The following is an 18,208-nucleotide window of genomic DNA, read 5'->3' as shown; positions in this document are numbered from 1 at the left end:
GCGGTCGTCACGAAGGCTGGCGAATCACCTGCTACCAGTTTTATGTTTGCTGTAATTATACATTGTAAAACATCACACATGCTACCGTCAAGTAGCACCTACGATACAAGGTCAACAAACGGATTGAGGAAACTTGCAGCATTGATTATGTAATAGACACAAGTTCAGTGTTAGGTTTAAGCTGCAGTCACTGACACATGAACCCTTGTACATGTGGGTGTTCATGGGCAAAGAGAGAGCTGCCTTGCCCTTTACCAAGGAAGAACCGTCTTGCCCTTTACCAAGGAAGAACTGCCTTGTTTAATTAAGGAAGAACTGTCCTCTATCAAGGAAGAACTGCCTTGTCCTTTACCCAAAGAAAAAAAGAAATGCCTTGCCCTACCAAAGAAGAACGGCCTTGCCCATTGAAAGAACTGACTTGCATGTCAAGTCGCCAGACACACAAGGCCTGAAGGCCACTTCAAGGTGTGGGCTACAAATCAACTATTTGTCCAGGGGCCGTTGCCACCTTCTCCTGGGGCTGAAACAAGGTTTCCCCCTTTACAGTCCATAGGGAAGATTTGCCTTGCCCATTACCAAGGAAGAACTGGCCTGCCCATTACCAAGGAAGAACTGCCCTGCCACTAACCAAGGAAGAACTGCCTTGTCCTTTACCAAGGAAGAACTGCCTTGCTTTTTACCAAAGAAGGATTTCCTTGCTCTTTACCAAGGAAGAATTGCCCTGCCCTTTACCAAGGAAGAACTGTGCATTGCCCTTTACCAAAGAAGAACTGCGTTGCCCTTTACCAGGGAAGAACTGCCCTTTACCAAGGAAGAATTGCCCTTTACCAAGGAAGAATTGCCCTGCCCTTTACAAATGAAGAACTGCCCTGCCCTTTACTGAGGAAAAACCGCCTTGCCCTTTACCAAGGAAGAACTGCCTTGCCCTTTACCAAGGAAGAACTGCCTTGCCCTTTACCAAGGAAGAACTGCCTTGCCCTTTACCAAGGAAGAACTGCCTTGCCCTTTACCAAGGAAGAACTGCATTGTTCTTTACCAAGGAAGAACTACCTTGTCCTTTGCTAAGAAAGAACTGCCTTGTCCTTTGCCAAGGAAGAACTGCCCTGCCCTTTACCAATGAAGAACTGCCTTGCCCTCTACCAAAGGAAGAACTTCCTTGCCAATTACCAAGACAAAATTCCTTGCCCTTTACTGAGGAAAAACCGCCTTGCCCTTTACCAAGGAAAAAATGCCTTGTCCTTTACCAAGGAAGGACTGCCTTGCCCTTTACCAAAGCCTTTACCAAGGAAGAACTGCTTTGCCCTTTACCAAGGAAAAAATGCCTTGTCCTTTACCAAGGAAGGACTGCCTTGCCCTTTACCAAGGAAGAACTGCCTTGCCCTCTTTACTAAGGAGGAAGATGCCTTGCCCTTTACCAAGGAAGAACTGCCTTGCCCTCTTTACTAAGGAGGAAGATGTCTTGCCCTTTACCTAGGAAGAACTGCCTTGCCCTCTTTACTAAGGAGGAAGATGCCTTGCCCTTTACCAAAGAAGAACTCAACTGCCTTGCCCTTTACCAAGGAAGAACTGTATTGCCAATTACCAAGAAACAACTTCCTTGCCCTTTACTGAAGAAAAACCGCCCTGCCCTTAACCAAGGAAGAACCTTAAAAGCAGAAGGTACAACGCCTATAAATTTCTTTTCCCACACATGCGCATGGTACCAGCGAACTAATTGCTTCCTAAAGAGCTTCGCCAAAGCATCTTAATCAGTCGATAGATTAGTGCAAGTACACCTCTTCGTTTCAATGAAACCAATACCAGAGAGTGACACATTCTCACCCCGAGTTGAATTCCTGTAGTTGTCGGACCTAAGACTTTTTATAGCCCTAGGACTAAAAAAGCGGCGGATTAAAAGACCTCCGTTTCAACTCTCCAATCACAAACACCAAACTTCCTCTCTGTTTTTTTTGTTCCTTTCTTTTTTTAAACTAAGCTCACCTTGTGCTTTTAATCACATTGTATCCTCGAGGGAGTCGTGAGTCATCGTCACGAGTCGCGTAGAATCTACATTTGTTGCAAAGAGTTCCTTGGAACCTCAAGATGTGTAGTCTGAATTATTGCTTCATTGACAAGGATCAGAAATATCAGTTCTATTTGAAAAGTTGTGGGTTATACAAAGATTTTTGTTATTTATGCGTGACTTGAACCTATGGCAGGTTAAACCTGTAGGGTGTCGTGGCCGAGCGGATAAGAGCACCGAACTCAAACTCTGGTGCTTCTGTTCAGCAGTGTGTGGGTTCGAATCCCGGTCGTGACACTTGTGTTTCTGAGCCAGACACTAATTATAATTGCTTCTTTCCACCCAGGGGTGAATGGGTACCTGAGATGGTTCTTGTGATTGATTTAGCCGAGTAGTGCATAAGTTCCCAGGGAGCTGAGATGTTTTAGAGAGTGATTTAAGGCCCAGTGACCAGGGGTAATAATGTGAAGCGCTTTGGGACGCCCTTCGGGTGTGAAAAGCGCCATATAAAAACAGGTTATTATTATTATGTCAGCAGTCTACCAACTGAGCTAAATGTATAGCTGCAATCCCGGTCATATCTCGTTGGGGCCCCCTGCCCCCTTTCCATGTTGGTTCTGTTTGCACGGTCTTCTGAGTTCCAGTCAACATTGAGCGGAAGAACAGGGGAGAGAATGTTTATTGTTAGGGGAAGGTGACATGGAATGGTTTTGTAACATTCGGAATGGGTGGCTTAAAGGCGGTGGACACCTTGTCAAAGACTAGCCTTCACAGTTGGTGTATCTCAACATATATGCATAAAATAACAAACCTGTGAAAATTTGAGCTCAATCGGTAATCAAAGTTGCGAGATAACAATGAAAGAAAAAACACCCTTGTCATACGAAGTTGTATGTGTTTAGATGGTTGATTTCGAGACCTCAAGTTCTAAATCTGAGGTCTCAAAATCAAATTCGTGGAAAATTACTTCTTTCTCGAAAACTATGGCACTCCAGAGGGAGCTGTTTCTCACAATCTTTTAAACCATCAACCTCTCCCCATTACTCGTCACCAAGAAAGGTTTTATGCCAATGATCATTTTGAGTAATTACCAAAAGTGTCCACTGCCTTTAAGTTTTTTGGCCGGGATTGTAGCCCTACATGTTGGCAGTCTTCCTATTTATAAATATTTTTGTTCAGGGTTCTGACTGGCACCCCTGAATAAAGATATTGACAAAAGACATTAGGTTTTGGGCTGAACATCTAAACATTAACAGGGTGCCATTAACCATAACTAATGGGTAATTGAGACTTCACCTACATATCGGGTTAGCTAAATTATTCACCTTGCAGATAGCCTGTCTTTAGCAGAATCGATGCGTCAAAAACAAACAGATTATTCCTGCGACAATTTGCTCAGGGCCATCAAGCGCATAAACGTTGTAGTTTGTGTATATAGTCCATGTATACACACGAACATGCACCAAGTATGGAGATTAACTTGTTTCATTACAGTCCTGACAGTACACATCAATGCAGAAAATTGCAATCAACTACATTGTAAAGTCTCAGTGAATTAAAGGCACGTCCAGTGGTAATTGTCAAAGACCAGTGTTCGCACTTGGTGTATCCCAACATATGCATAAAATAACAAACCTGTGAAAACTTGAACACAATTGGTGATTGATTTAGCCTTAATTGTTGCACAGGCTGTATACGCCCCAGGGAGCTGAGATGGTTTAAGGGATTAATTAAATGGCCCAGTGACCAGGGGTAATGATGTTGGAAGCGCTTTGAGACACCCTTCGGCTATTATGTTATATGTATTAGTCTAACAATGTAATATTTGTTGTTTTCTTAACAGGTGATGCAGCAATGGGAAGAAGCCCAATCTCAGTATGAAGCACTCAGGAAGTCTGACCCTAAGAGTGCAGAAGCAATGAAGAAAGGCATGATGGAGGTAGGGCCAAATCAAATTGAAAAATGTTTAACAACCTACCTTTTTGAAACAAAGGAAGGAGGGGCTTTTTGTTCTTTCTTTTTTTTAATGGCCAGCTGACTGATTTTATAGACAATCGGCTGGGCTATTTAAAAAAAAAAAAAAAAAAAAAAAAGGGACAGGGACGCTTACCATGTTTTCTAATTTATTTGGCCTAAGAGGCTGTCAACTTCGTTCCCACAAGGATGTGATTTCTCCATATTTTTACCAACAACAATTTTTTGTAAGTCTGCATCCAAGATAGGATGTAGCCCCTCCATGTTTAATAGGAGAGCGTTGGTTCAAATTCCACGTCTTTTCCGTCATCTCAAAGTCACGGATTATACTCCCCCTGACACACTTTTTAAAACAACTGGCTGGGCTTTCAGAAGAAGAAAAAAATGTTTTTCAGATGAGATAAAACAAAGTAGAAAAACAAATCCCTTTTCTTTTTTTCATAAAAATAAAAAAAAGTAAAGGAGGCAATCTCTTAGAAGGAAGCAGGCAGGGACGCTAAACATGTGTTTTTTTGTTCTACCTAATGAGAGGTTTTACGATGACTATTTCCTGTTTGTTCTCAGCGTTTTGATAACACGATGGCTGATTTGGAGATTACTGCCCAGAGTGAGCTTGACCAGCTGCGTGCCGTTCATCAACAACGCGTCGGATCAGCGCTCCGAGAACAAAGGACACGAGCCGAACGACTCTTCACCGAGGCGCTCAGAGATGAGCCCCCTAAGGTATTGAAAATAAAGTCTGGCATGTCTTGAACGAGCGTTTATGAGCACCGGACTTAAGTTCATACTTCAAATGCTTGAGTAACAGCTGGAAGGGGAGTTTGTACCGATAATTGCACTCACCCAAATTTGCTTTGCATTCTGTCCCCCAGAGATTCTGTGTCCCCCCCACCCACGACGGCGAACTATGTACAAACTCCTTCTGATAGCGCCCTCTTTTGAATCATCCTCTTCAGTCGAGTCCAGGCTAATTTTTCCGGGAGGTAGATTAATCCGGATGTTCAAATCCTACTCTAATACCTCATTCTTTGTTCAACCCAAAATCAAATTTTTTTCTTGACTCTTTCAAAAGTTCCTAAAGTCAGTTAGTAGAGCGTGTTAATCCAGCGGTTCAAAATTATCTCTAAGAACCTTTTTGCCCATTCTAAGACGCCAAGAGGATCACCTCCAATGTCTCCTTGTATTCAAAGTTTTGCATGGACGAGCACTCATCTCCACTAAGCACAGCAGTCGTGCTCTACGGTCTGCTGGATCTCACTTGCTGGTAGAGCCAAGGTCTAGAACACCTCGTTACGGAGACCGTTCTTTCGCCAAAGCTGCTCCTGCCCTATGGAATAAGCTCCCTGTCTCACTCAACAACTTCAAGAGGGAACTAAAAACACACTTGTTCACTTAGAATTTCATTGGGTCTAAGTTAAATTATGTTTATTCTTGATTTTCTATTGTATAATGTTTTCATTTACTGTCGGCGCCTTGATCGGTTGTCTGGAGAAGTGCGCATTATAAATCCATATTAGTTATTGTTGTTATTATTCTTTGATCAACCCAAGATAAAAATGTTGTCTTGACGCTTTTTTCTTTTTTACACAGACCAAAAAAATACTGCACCTCTTTCAAAAGTTCCTGAAGTCTACTCAGAGAGACAGACAGCACCACATGAATATCTACAAGCACCTCATGACCATTGATCCCGCCCGCGCCCAGCAGCAACGACGTCAGACCGTGGAACGACTGCACGATATTGACTCCAGTGTACAGAGCTGCTTCGATATGATCACCAAGATGGGGGATGTTTACAGCGAGATCAAGAGTAGAGTCGGTAAGAAGCGCCTGCAGGATGTGATTTCGTTTTGTTTGTTTCTTTTTGACTAATAAAAGACACTGGACACTATTGGTAATTGTCAAAGACCAGTCTTCTCACTTGGTGTATCTCAACATATGCATAAAATAACAAGCCTGTGAAAATTTTAGCTCAATTTGGCGGACGTTGCGAGATATGAATTATGGGATCTAAAATTACTTCTTTTTTGATACCTAAAATTAATTCTTTTTCGAAAACTACGTCACTTCAGGGGGAGCCAGTTCTCACAATGTTTTATACTATCAACATCTCTCCGTTCCGCATTACCAACTGACCAAGTAAGTTTTTATGCTAACAATTATGTTGAGTAATTACCAATAGTGTCCACTGCCTTTAAGATCAAATTCATGAAAACATCAAGATTAAATAAAACCATATTCCATATCAGGTGAAGGACTTCCTCGCTCGGAGTCTTATCAGTCTTTCACCGTTATTCATATTGTTATAGGTGCATTCGATTAGCTTCCCTGTGTCGACCCCGCGGTGCTCACTCGGGTGAGCCCCGGACAAGAGCGAATCGAACGATAACTCACCCTCTCATGGTGACGTCATGCACCTGGGGCCATCCTCCAAGTGAGCCACTCTACAAGCAGAGCACTTGGGGCTGACCCGGGTGAGCCCCTGGAATGACGTCAAAGCTATTTGAACGTACCGGAGGCAGACCGGGGTCGACCCAGGGAAGCTAATCGAACGCACCCATTGTCTCCCTTTGGTCTCCCAATTTTTTTTTTTACCCCTTGCTTTTTTTCTGTGTGCTCTCTGACTCTCTCTATCTCTCTCTATTCAATGTGTTTCCACTTCACTACTTATGTTGCACTTAGTTGCCTGTTCATGTTTCCTATCATTTGGCCTATGAGAAAGACTCTGTGAGGGTCGAAATAATAAAAATTTGGGGGGCTAATCATCCTTACTCGCAGCTAGAGCTGAATTGCGAAGGACGCGGCTACAACGTGTTCGAGAAGCAGGCATGCAAGGGCGCATTCAGCTGCCAGCCACATCAACCCATTATGACCACGGAACAAAGCCAAAATCGAAAGTGTTTGATTTTTTTCCTGAGGGAGGAAAACCGGATAGTCTGGAAAACCCTTGTGGCACAGCAGAGAACCAACGCACAACTCAACTCACATATGGCCCTGGCCGGGAATCGAACCGGGGTCACCTTGGTGAGAGGCGAGCGCTTTACGCACAAGCCAACCGTGAAATGTCAGGCCATTAACTAATGTTTGCATTCATGTTATTACTAATTGTTATTCCTCCATTCCATTTTAGATACCCTTCTCAACTCCAGCCAGTCACCCGAAGACGTCGCCTTCTTGAAGTCCCTGGAAATCGCCCTGAGGATGGAAACCCCAAAAGAGAAAGAAGTCGTTGAAGAACCAGAAGAACCCGAAGAATCCGAGATGGAGACCAGTGAAGAGGAAGTAGTGGATGCTCCGACACCAGCACCTCCAAAGAAGCCTGCTGTGGTACCCAAGAAGGCTCCAGGGAAGCCAAGCAAGCTCCCCAAGGCACCCATCGTGGCTAAAATTCTCCCTCCCAAGGGTAAAGCCCCCTCCGGACGCAAGGTTCCACAAGTACCTGATTTCCCAATGATTGTTGCAAAGGTGAGCATTATCGTCCTTCTCTTCTTCTTCCTTTCTTGTGCAGCCTTCATGATTGAAGAAAGTCCCACTGCCAGATGCACCAGGGCTAACCCCTTCCCTTTGTGATAAGTGTGCACTGGGGTCTTTTACATGCGTTGCTAGCTTTTATAACAACACACAGGACCTACAGCTTTACGTCCCTTCGGAAGGATGAAGCAATGGTTAAGTGTCTTGCTCAAGGACACAAAGTGTTTTGCTTAAGGACACGAATGTCACGACCGGGACCCAAACCCACACTGCTGATCAGAAATACCAGAGTTTGAAGTTGATGCTCTTAACCGCTCGCCAATGACACTTCCACAATCCTGTTTATCTTTTTCTGTTGGTAATTTTTTTCTTGGATTGATTTTCTCAGATCACACCAGAGGAACCCGAGGTGGTCGTTGCAGTAAAAGGTGAAGCCCTCCCAATGGTCAAGATAGTGAATGCTGAGACGCCAGTGGACAAAGCTACCGGGGAGCAACCGGCAGCCTTAGTTGAAGAAGAGATCTCTTCTGCCGCACACATCCCCATCATTGCAGGTAAGCAGCCTCCCCCATCTCGATCCACAAGAGCAAACCACATCCCCTCTATCTACCAGCGCCCATACCTCCATCCCTACCCCCACCCGACCCCACCCGACCCCACCCGACCCAGGATACATTTCTGTTAAATCGCCTTGTATACCTTGAATTTATCAGCAATTGTTTTTGAATAATAATTTTAAAAAAATAAGAACACTTAAGGTAATAATTATAATAAATAAAATATTTTTTTAATATAATTATTTGGGGGGCTAATCATCCTTACTCGCAGCTAAGAGCTGAATTGCGAAGGACGTGGCTACAACAGGTTTGAGAAGCTGGCATGCAAGGGCACCTTTGGCTGCCAGCCACATCAACTCATTATGACCATGGAGCACAGCCAAAGATCGAAAGTGTTTGATTTTTTTTCCCGAGGGAGGAAAACCGGATGGTCTAGAAAACCCTCGTGGCACAGCAGAGAACCAACGTACAACTCAACTCACATATGGCCCCGGTCGAGAATCGAACCGGGGTCACCTGGGTGAGAGGCGAGGGCTTTACGCACAAGCCAACCTTGCCAACAAGCCAACCATGCGCAGGTAACCATCACAAGTTCTGCTCATGACGCAAGGAATGAAACACGCATAGTGAAATAGGGGAACTCTGAAGACTTTGGTGCAAAGTGGAAAAAGTGTACAAAGTCAACAGGAAACTGTTTAGCGCAGGGTCAAAGGAATGTGTGTTCTGAGGAGAGTTGAGTGTATTTGTTATTATGCATCCTTTACAGTGAAACCACTCGACCACTACCTCGACATCGAGAACGAGAACGAAGATGATGTCGCTGTTCTAGAGGACACCGAGGAGCCTGCCACCTCGGCTAAAGCCCTCAAACCGATCTTAGTCGCCAAGAAACAACCTCAGAAATCACAGAAAGCTGCCGCTAGTAGAGTGGATAAGTCACCAGAGTTCAGACCTCAGGCCAGTAGCAGAATCGATAACGTAAGTAGACAATTTTGGTTTTTACCCTAACACCGATGTGTTTTTAGCACTGCATACTCGGTACTTTCCCGAGTCGTGTGAAAAAATATCACAGGCATATTACTCGGGTGGGATTCGAACCCACGACCCTTGCAATTCTAGAGCAGTGTCTTACCAACTAGACTACCGAGATTGCCCGGTAGCTAGAGAAGTTCAAATCTTATCCTAGACAAATCTGCTTATGATAAAGATACCCCACAGAGTTTACTGTGTTTCCCTTTAAATGTACTAAGATAAGGCATCTATTGTTAGAACGTGAAAGCAAGTGAATGTTTTGTTTCCCATTGAATGGTCGTTGTCTGCACTGATCTGCACTGATCTAGGTTGTATCAAAAGAGTTACTTGCCGAAATGGCGTCCAGTAGGATTTCACATTTCAGCCCAAGTTACGCATCTTTCGCCTATGGCGCTCTATAATCTTGGATATAAACACACACATGGTGTTACCGCAAACCATTATTCATGTTTTTTGTGTGTCTTTTTTTCTTTAGTCTGTCACTCAGAAATCCATCAAATATGGGGCGACTCCAGCTCTGGCGTTTGGCCTTGCCTGTGGAGTCCTCGCTGTAGCGACTGTTATGGTCGTCGCCGTCGTGCTTGTCCGTAGGAAGACAAGACGGGTACCAGTTAACCACGGATTCACCGAGATCGACCCTAACATGACAGTGGAGCAAAGACACATCGCCGCCATGCAAGCCAACGGTTATGAGAACCCAACATATAAGTACTTTGAAATGCAGTAAGAACTCAGTTGGACATCGGCAGAGAAAAAAAAAATCAGCTTTTTAAATTGTAAAATCTTTTTTTTTTATTATAAATATATATTCTTATGTTGGACAGGTAAAATTTGTTTGGTAACATTTTTTTTTTAGATTATTGATTTGACTCAAATTGTTTTAGCAGAGAAAAGTTACAGCTCATGTATAACTCATATCGAACGCAATTTGTGACTCCTTTATTTTACCCACACCAATTTAGTCGAGCACATTTGGAGAACGACGTCGTAACAGTGAAGTCGACACAAGTTTGTAGCGCAGTACATGTTTTGGTGAACTATTTACCAAATCAAAGTAATTTATCGCTTTGTACATTGGAGCATCGCTTCTGACTTTTCCGTTTTTGAAAAAGAAAAAAAAAGAAAACCACAAAAAAAAAGTTTAAGACCTAGTGAAAAAAAAATTAATTGTGCCGTACTTTTTGTAAATCATTCTTTAATATGAAACATATCAGTATTGTTATTGTGTGTATTTGTGTGTGTGTGCGCCACCGTATTCAACTCTACATATCACCACTCGATAGTAAAACAAAAGCACCGATAGTTGTGACATTAATTATGCATGCAATTAGGTCAAACCTTTAAGCCTATAGACCTTTATTACACTGTCACCATCTTGGTCATGTTTCCTGTTTACAATAACAGTAATGAATGCTAACATTCATTGCGCAAACATGGCACCAGACTATTATTTCGTCCAGCCCTAGTTTGGTTGCAATAGACCTTTCTTTTGCAACGTCACAGCCCGAGTTTTTGCCAACCCAGATTGGAAAACTATGGAAAGCCGCAAAGTGCAAATTAAGAAAAGATCGCTATTTTTTGTTACCAAATTTGTTGATTTTGTTAAAAACAAAACAAATAATTATGAGAGGTATTTTATTTAATTGAAAGTTTGCAAAAAATGCTGAATTTGGTTAAAACATCTGTTTTTAAGATTTAGTGTTTTACTAAACATTCGGCCGACCATGCCAACCAAGGCGGTTTGTTTATCAACAAAAGAAAGGTCTATAAATAGGAATGGAGTAAAATCAAGATGGCTCCACCGTGATATAGGTCTTTTAAATAAGTTACTTCTAGTACATTTTGTATTTACCGTCCTCTTTGTACAAAATGTGGAAAACAATAGAATTTCAGCTGATTCAAAGTATATAGAAATCTAAAAAAAAATGTAAAGTTGCCGCACGTGACTTGATCGGACCGAATTGACTCCAAGCACTTAGGTTAAAAGGTTAATGGGTGGTTTGAGTTTGGCATAGGACCTGGGCTTCATTTCATAGAGCTGCTTAAGCTCAAAATGTTTTGCTAAGCACACAAAATTATGCTAACCAGAACAAGGCTACCACCGACAATACAATGTCACATGGAAAATTTGTGACTGGTATCCTGCTACTTTTTGCTAAGCTATACAAAATTGGTAAGTAAAATCATATGCTTGAGCAGCTCTATGGAATTTGGTAGTGTGTGGTAATTGACGGCTTGTTTCCTTTGGGAGATTTCCACTTTAGAATGGGATTGGGGAGACATTCTGCCTGAACGAGTCACTTTGAATTCCGTAACGTAAGCTGGTACTCTTAGCGTCAGTGTTGTGATATTATACAGGGTAGCGTTGTTTGTTGTTATTTATACAAAAGGGCATCCGATTGCCGTTCACAGAGTACAAAAATGCGGGCCGGACGTTGGAAATGATTTTTGGGGGAATGCGATTGAAAGATCAACAAGAAAACGTGTCCCCTATTTAAAAAAATAAATACACAAATTGTGTCCTGACGTTTGGACCCTAGCAGGGTATGTCTCTTGTTACACTATGAATGGTACATTTTTGCCTGGTTTTATCAGGTACCAGCGAAGCATGCATCAAAATCGACGCATAGTTAATCCATTTTAATCACTGCTGATAAGCATAATCCCAGACCATTGTAGTTAATCGATAGTATATCTGTGTAGTGTATTGTGTGAAGTTTGAAGCTGTGTGCGCTGTGTTGATATGATAACATAGAATCTCCAATAATTCCCTTGACTACATGAGGACCATAGTGTTAATAATAATGGTTAAACAAAATTACCAAAATAGCGTGGTTGTTTATAAACTCGGCAGTAACGTGATACTTCTCATTGTAATTTTGACATATTTATTCAAATGTTTTCTTAATAAAAAATATAATGTTGTATTCGTGTACTTAAAATTCACAGGACTTTGACTGTTAGTTCAGCCTTCCGATGACTGGCCACTCGCATGATTTTGATCGCAGTCCGGACAAATCGTAGAAATGGAAATTATCTTTGTTGGTGCATTCGATTCGCTTCCCAGGGTCGGCTCTGGTGTACTCGTCCGAGTAAAACCCCTGGCATGAGTAAATGGAACGCCACTTTCCCCCAGCGTTCAGACCCCAGTGAGCCCCGAGAATGACGTCAAAGCTATAGTGGGTCAACCTGGGTTGACCCGGGGAAGCTAATCGAACGCACCCTTTATCATAATAAAGACACCACAAAATTAGTCCTCGAGAGAGAGATTTTTTTTTTAACTTACAACATGATAAAAATTTATTTCAGAGTGCGCCGAATTAAATTCCCCTTCATTGCCATCATTTGTGAGTGGTCAGTCCAAAGCGAAACCTGGTGTAGGATTACTTAACTCATGGCAATTAACTTGCAGTATGTCCTGTCAACTCTCAACGTCATGTAAGATGTAGATTATTACAAGTAAAAAAATGTACGCTATTTTTTCTGGCTCTTAGCTTTTCAGACAGCACAATAATTAGTTTGTAAGAAAGTATAAACACAAGTTGTCATTTTAAGTAATATTTTAGCACTTGATCATGTAAATTTTAAAACTTAATTGAAAAATATGGCAATATTTTAAAAGAAAACAGAAGCTAGCATCTCCACACAGATGAGAAGTTGATTTGCGGTAAAAAATTGTTTTCCGTCAAAACTTTTTGTGAAATTTATCCACCTGTAGATGAAATGTCCACCTCTTTTTACTTCGGTAATTTTAAATCCCTTGTGATTCTATATTATTTTGACTTTCATGTTTTTTTTTTAAACTCTGTCCAAAATAAGGCCATGAACTTTACGACACTTCCCCAAAGAGTGTTTTGTTTTGTCTTTTAATCAAGTACTTGATATTTTTAATCTGTTTCTTGATGGCAGGGTTGTGGGTTTGAATCCCACTCCAATTTTCCAAAAAGAAGCGTTCAGAATGTCATAATGTTTTGGGTTTTAATCACACCTGGGAAGCCTATTGATACATTTTTCCTAACAGCATGGACTATACAAAACTTATTGTCAACCCTTTGGTGCACAGAGGAATTTTTTTTAAAGCAAAAAAAAAACATGTTCAACCATGTTTTTCTCAAAATTGCTCATTCTGTAGAACATCACACCAAACGATAGCCCGACAATCGCTCTAAACAATGGAATGAGAGTGGTATAAATTGGGGTTGTAGTTCAGAGGTTACGATTGTTTATAGATTTCCAATTTGACGTGTTTTTGGTGGTCGCTAGCGACTGCTTTTTGAACCAAAGGGTTAGGAGGTATTGTTCATTTTGTTTATGCCAACTCTCTGCAGGTATATGTTACAAAAAAAAGGAATCATTCAAAAAACCAAACAAGGATGTCATTCCTGTTGTTTTTATTTCCAAGTTTTGAAAATTCTCAGCACAGGACAGCAGTTTCTCTTTGTTTTAACTTTCATTTGGTATTCTTTATAATGTACAAAACTATTATTATTGTTTTGTTATTAATTAAAATGTAAATTCCCAATATTGCACTTTATTTGCTGCTATAGCTGTTTGTGTAGAGTTATTGTTTTTCCATCCCATTGTTGGCTTATCTATGATGTTTTAATCAATTCGTTTTTATTGTACAGATTTTCATATTTGTATCGCAGTAGGATTACAGCTTTGGTTCCATTATACGACTTATTTGTATGTGTTGAATGTTCTGATGTAATCCGTGTAACTTTAAAAAAAATTCTTTTTACCGTGTAATGCCAAAGTAGCAATGATTTTATTTCCAATTCACTGTCAATATCACTAAATTTCAAATTTTCATTATGACAATTCAGGATGCATACTCGCATGTTGAGGTCAATTTTCACATGTTGAGGTCAAACTTCACATGTTGGGGTCAAATTTCACATGCAGATGTCAAAGTTTACAACTAGCCCAAATACAATGTTTTGTTTATACATTTGTATTGATTTTGGTCATGTGGCAAATTATTAACAAACAGCGTCAGTGAAAAAAGTGATCTAATATAGGGATGATGCAGAACACTAAAATTCCTCTTGTTTAGAATGAACATAAATATTGTGAAAGAACTGAAAAACAGTCAGCAAGCGCCCTCTGTTGTTCATCAGGTTGAAATTTATTTCGGCAGAAGGCACAGTAGTTGGGTTTAGTTTTTCAAAACTTTTGTTTAGGCTTCGTCTCCAGCTTCAGGCTTTGGTTGATGTTGAAAACAGTGACAAAATGTACACTGATCAAACATAAATGATGGTCAGAGCTGGAGTAGCCTTTTCTCAAGGCTTTTTCTGCGCGAGTCAATTGTCAAGTTTGCCACACGCGTGCGTGGTCTCCTATTCCAGTCGCTTGGGATCACAACTCTCTTTAGCCACAAAAGCCTTTTCAAAAGGCTAGACCTGGAGCCTAAGCTGAGGTTTTTGGAAAGGCCCTTGTTTGGTATTTTGAGTAGTCCCACTTACCAAAAGCTTTTAAAGAAGTTTTGTAAGGTGGAAGGGATCTGCAAGGCACAATATTTGCAACTACTTGTGTATGTATGTTGTATAACACAACCTATACTCCTCAATAGAAAAAAAGGTTGTTAAAAATTCTATGACAAAAAGGCAATTGTTTAGAATAACCTGTATAAAATAATTATTATAACTGGGTAGTCTCGTCAATAAAAGCTTCAGTGTCACCCCTAAACTGTTGATTGCTTTCTCTGAGTCTTCATTTGTGTTTATCTGTTGTTAATTGGGTCCATTGACTCTAGTCCCGCCCAACCCCCTGCTGTGTTTGATCTAAAAGTGGTACATTCTGATGGATCGGTACAACCATAGATCAAGTCAGTTCCTTACTTTATGGTACAATCGACTCCAGCAGCTGAAACTGTCCTCCTCGGCCCAATTTCATAGCGCTGCGCTGCTTAGCGGCCGATTTTGTGCTTACTTTGCAATTTCTATTTCATGGCGCTGCTAATCGTAAGCACATGAAAAAGCATGCTAACTTTCCGGTGCTTACCACACGAAAATAAATGACGTCACAAATGCAAATCCACGGTAAACACGCAATATGGATGCCCAATTTTTTCTGCTAACCCGTGATATACGCTAAGGCTTAAGCAAATTTTTCTTCCACAGTAAGCACGCAAATTTGCTTACCGTTAAGCAGCGCTTTGAAATTGGACCCTGGCTTGGAGTTATTCCCCAGAACAATGTGGTTCATTCCGCTATCGACTCCACCTAACGTGGAGGCGATAGCAGAACGTTAATCGTGGCCAAGTGGTTTGTTAGATAGACTGCAGGACTTGCAATCACAAGGTTGTGGCTTCGAATCCCCCAGCAAACCGCTGATTTCACACTGACTAGAATGGTTGTTGTCACAAGTGATCTAGTACTGTAAATAACCCATGTGTATTTTTTTATATTTCCCTCATTTATTTTATTGGTCAAGAGTTTAGAGATCCAATGAATATTCATTTGGTTCTGTGATGCAGTCAGTGAACTACAGTTGAGTGAACAAGTCCTTATTATTTTGGGAAGACATGAGTGGGCTGATGTAGGGTGTATGTGTGTGCATTGAGAGGTGACTATTGTTCTGTAGAGTGGGTGCCATGGTTGGGTGAGTTTAAGAATTCCTTGCAGCCTTAGATTAGGGTGTGGTTGGTCATTCCAAGATCTGCTATCAGGTAGGGCAGACTGCAGGACCTTCATGCAGAATCTTTTTTTGATGAATTGTATCATTGCGACAAGTTGAAGATTTTGCTGTTTCAACAGAAATATATAACAAGCAGACACCGTTTAAGTTTTAAAGGGAACTCCTAACCGTAAGTTGTGAAATACTTTGTGAACAAATATTGCTTTGAAATTCATTCTAAGTTTAGCACGAAAATGTACAGTTTGATAGTTTATGATTATAGTGCAAACCAAGTGTAGAAATTATTTGATTATAAGCATTTCCAAACAGAACTGTTCAATTATCATTATGGTAAATCTGTGTGGTTGGTATTGATTTTGATGGCACTGGTTCCGGGGTAAACAGTTTGCGACAGACATTAATCTGGATACTTCATTTTCCTACCACCCTACACTGGATGAACCATGATTAAACTAACCATTTGAACTGTGGAATTTCGTCAAGAATGAAGACTGGGTATAGCTTCAAGCTTTTTATCCTCTGAACGGATTCCGTCGAAAGAACAGCTAGTCCGCTAATTTTGGAACACTGGTTCTGTATAAAAACTGTATGCTTATATAAATATATTTATCATCGGAAGATGGGAGCAATTTGTTAAGTAATTTTTGTCTTCCATGAGAGTAAAGACACTTTTTGTAGATAGTCAGTAAACGCCAGGTTGTATTGCAATTTTGTATTTGCTGACATTATACATTTAACATTTGGGAGAATAATTTTCTTCTTCCATAGCCATAAATTTTGGTGAAGACATTTTTTATTTTGAGATTAAGGGAGTTGTTTTATTCTCCAGTTGTGAAAAAGAAGTTGGAAAGAAATAATTGTTATTTGAGAAAAGGGAGTCGTTTTATTCTCTAGTTGTGAAAAGAAGTTGGAAAGAAATAATTGTTATTTGAGAAAAGGGAGTTGTTTTATTCTCCAGTTGTGAAAAAGAAGTTGGAAAGAAATTTTTCTATTATTTTGAGAAAAGGGAGTTGTTTTATTCTCCAGTTGTGAAAAGAAGTTGGAAAGAAATAATTGTTATTTGAGAAAAGGGAGTTGTTTTAGTCTCCAGTTGTGAAAAGAAGTTGGAAAGAAATAATTTTTATTTGAGATTAAGAGAGTTGTTTTACACTCCAGTTGTGAGCAGAAGTTGGGATAAGAAGTTGTTCTATAAAGACGTAATTTAGATTTGAAGTGAAGTGGAGGGTTTTTACTAGCCCAAGTTATTATATTGACATTTGAAGAAGTTTGTGGAGTTTGAGAACAGAGTATAGTTTTTCTTTATTGATTTTCATTGAAGATAGTAAGTTGAAGTGAAGTTCACAACGTTTTGAGATTTGAAGTTTCAATTAGGTGAAGTAAGGATAGATACATCATTTTGGTTTAATTTTGGAGGAGATTCTATTTGAATCAAGGAATTGTAATTAGAGCCAAAGAATATTGGACATACATTTTGATTGAAAGAGTTCGATGAGGAATTTCATAATTAAATATTGATTTATATAGTAAATTAGAAGTGTTTCTTTCACTGTTCATTTATTTCATGAGTGCATGGCTTGTTCGTCTTTCTTACATTTTGTTGTTTGGAGCCACCTCCCGTGGTTATGTGACAGTTGTGTAGTTGATAAATCACAATTTTCTTGGTTTTTGTATTATGTTGATATCCCTTTGTGGGAGTTTGCTGAGTTCTCTTGATTGGAAGATCATTCCAACAAGCAAACAAACGAGCCTCTAGGAGTAGCTTAGACTTGTGGACAAGTCGCTAATGGTCCCACGCGATGAGATAGTTGAGTTGTGGTGGTGCTATGGCGAAATCACTGCAGTCGCGCAATCTGCTGGTTGCCGACTTCTACTCCCCAAATGGGACCGTAGTCGTGGCAGCAGTAGTAGAATATCGCAGGGAGAGTTAGCCCACCTTGTTGAGCTGTTAATGGCTCCGCTTTTAACATCGGTATCATCACTAATGGTGACAGTGATGAGACCGATGTTAAAAGCGGAGCCATTAACAGCTCATCAAAGTGGGCTAGGGGAGAGTGGGAACGCTATCACCGCGACAAACATTTAACGACTTGTCTACAAGTCTAGGAGTAGCTTGGGGTTTTACCATTATGAACAACAAAGAAACCTTTTTGTGGAATCGTTTATAGGGTGGAACAAGGCCCTTGGGCAAAACAAAAAGATGTTTGTTCAGCCAAGGGAAAAAAAAATATAAGTAAGTAACATACAATTATTTGAAGAAAGACAACATTATTTTTCAGTCAAAAAGCAACTGAAATGACCAAAGACATAAAATTTACTATTATTATTATGCCTGTGGGTGCACCCTTAGCATTAGCCTGAACATCTTACTTCACACTTCGAGGCTCGTGAGTAACGCCAGAGACCGGCCGTCCAGACGGCGTGTACTTTCAACTTTGACCTACATTCACTTCACATAGTGGTAGAGCATTGAATTGCCATCCTCCAAAAATGTTTCCGACTTTCTTCAGAAGGAATCTTTTAAATCGATTTAGAA

The 18,208-nt window shown here is 40.6% G+C and overlaps 1 protein-coding gene across 1 annotated transcript in view; it reads left to right on the top strand.

Annotated features, from left to right (window-relative positions):
* LOC117301535 (amyloid-like protein 2) overlaps positions 1-10,199 on the top strand; it is a 46,747-nt gene extending 36,548 nt beyond the window's left edge. Inside the window, exons 6-12 of the mRNA XM_033785556.1 lie at positions 3,846-3,941; positions 4,541-4,699; positions 5,567-5,795; positions 7,107-7,441; positions 7,836-8,001; positions 8,771-8,982; positions 9,512-10,199. Of these exons, the coding sequence (XP_033641447.1) occupies positions 3,846-3,941; positions 4,541-4,699; positions 5,567-5,795; positions 7,107-7,441; positions 7,836-8,001; positions 8,771-8,982; positions 9,512-9,763 (1,449 nt within the window). The 3' untranslated portion in view covers positions 9,764-10,199. The remainder of the gene's footprint in view (positions 1-3,845; positions 3,942-4,540; positions 4,700-5,566; positions 5,796-7,106; positions 7,442-7,835; positions 8,002-8,770; positions 8,983-9,511) is intronic.
* Positions 10,200-18,208: the final 8,009 nt, after the last annotated feature.

Source organism: Asterias rubens, chromosome 17 (genome assembly GCF_902459465.1).
Source record: "Asterias rubens chromosome 17, eAstRub1.3, whole genome shotgun sequence".
Lineage (NCBI taxonomy): Eukaryota > Metazoa > Echinodermata > Asteroidea > Forcipulatida > Asteriidae > Asterias > Asterias rubens.
This window is presented reverse-complemented; position numbering and strand designations above follow the sequence as displayed.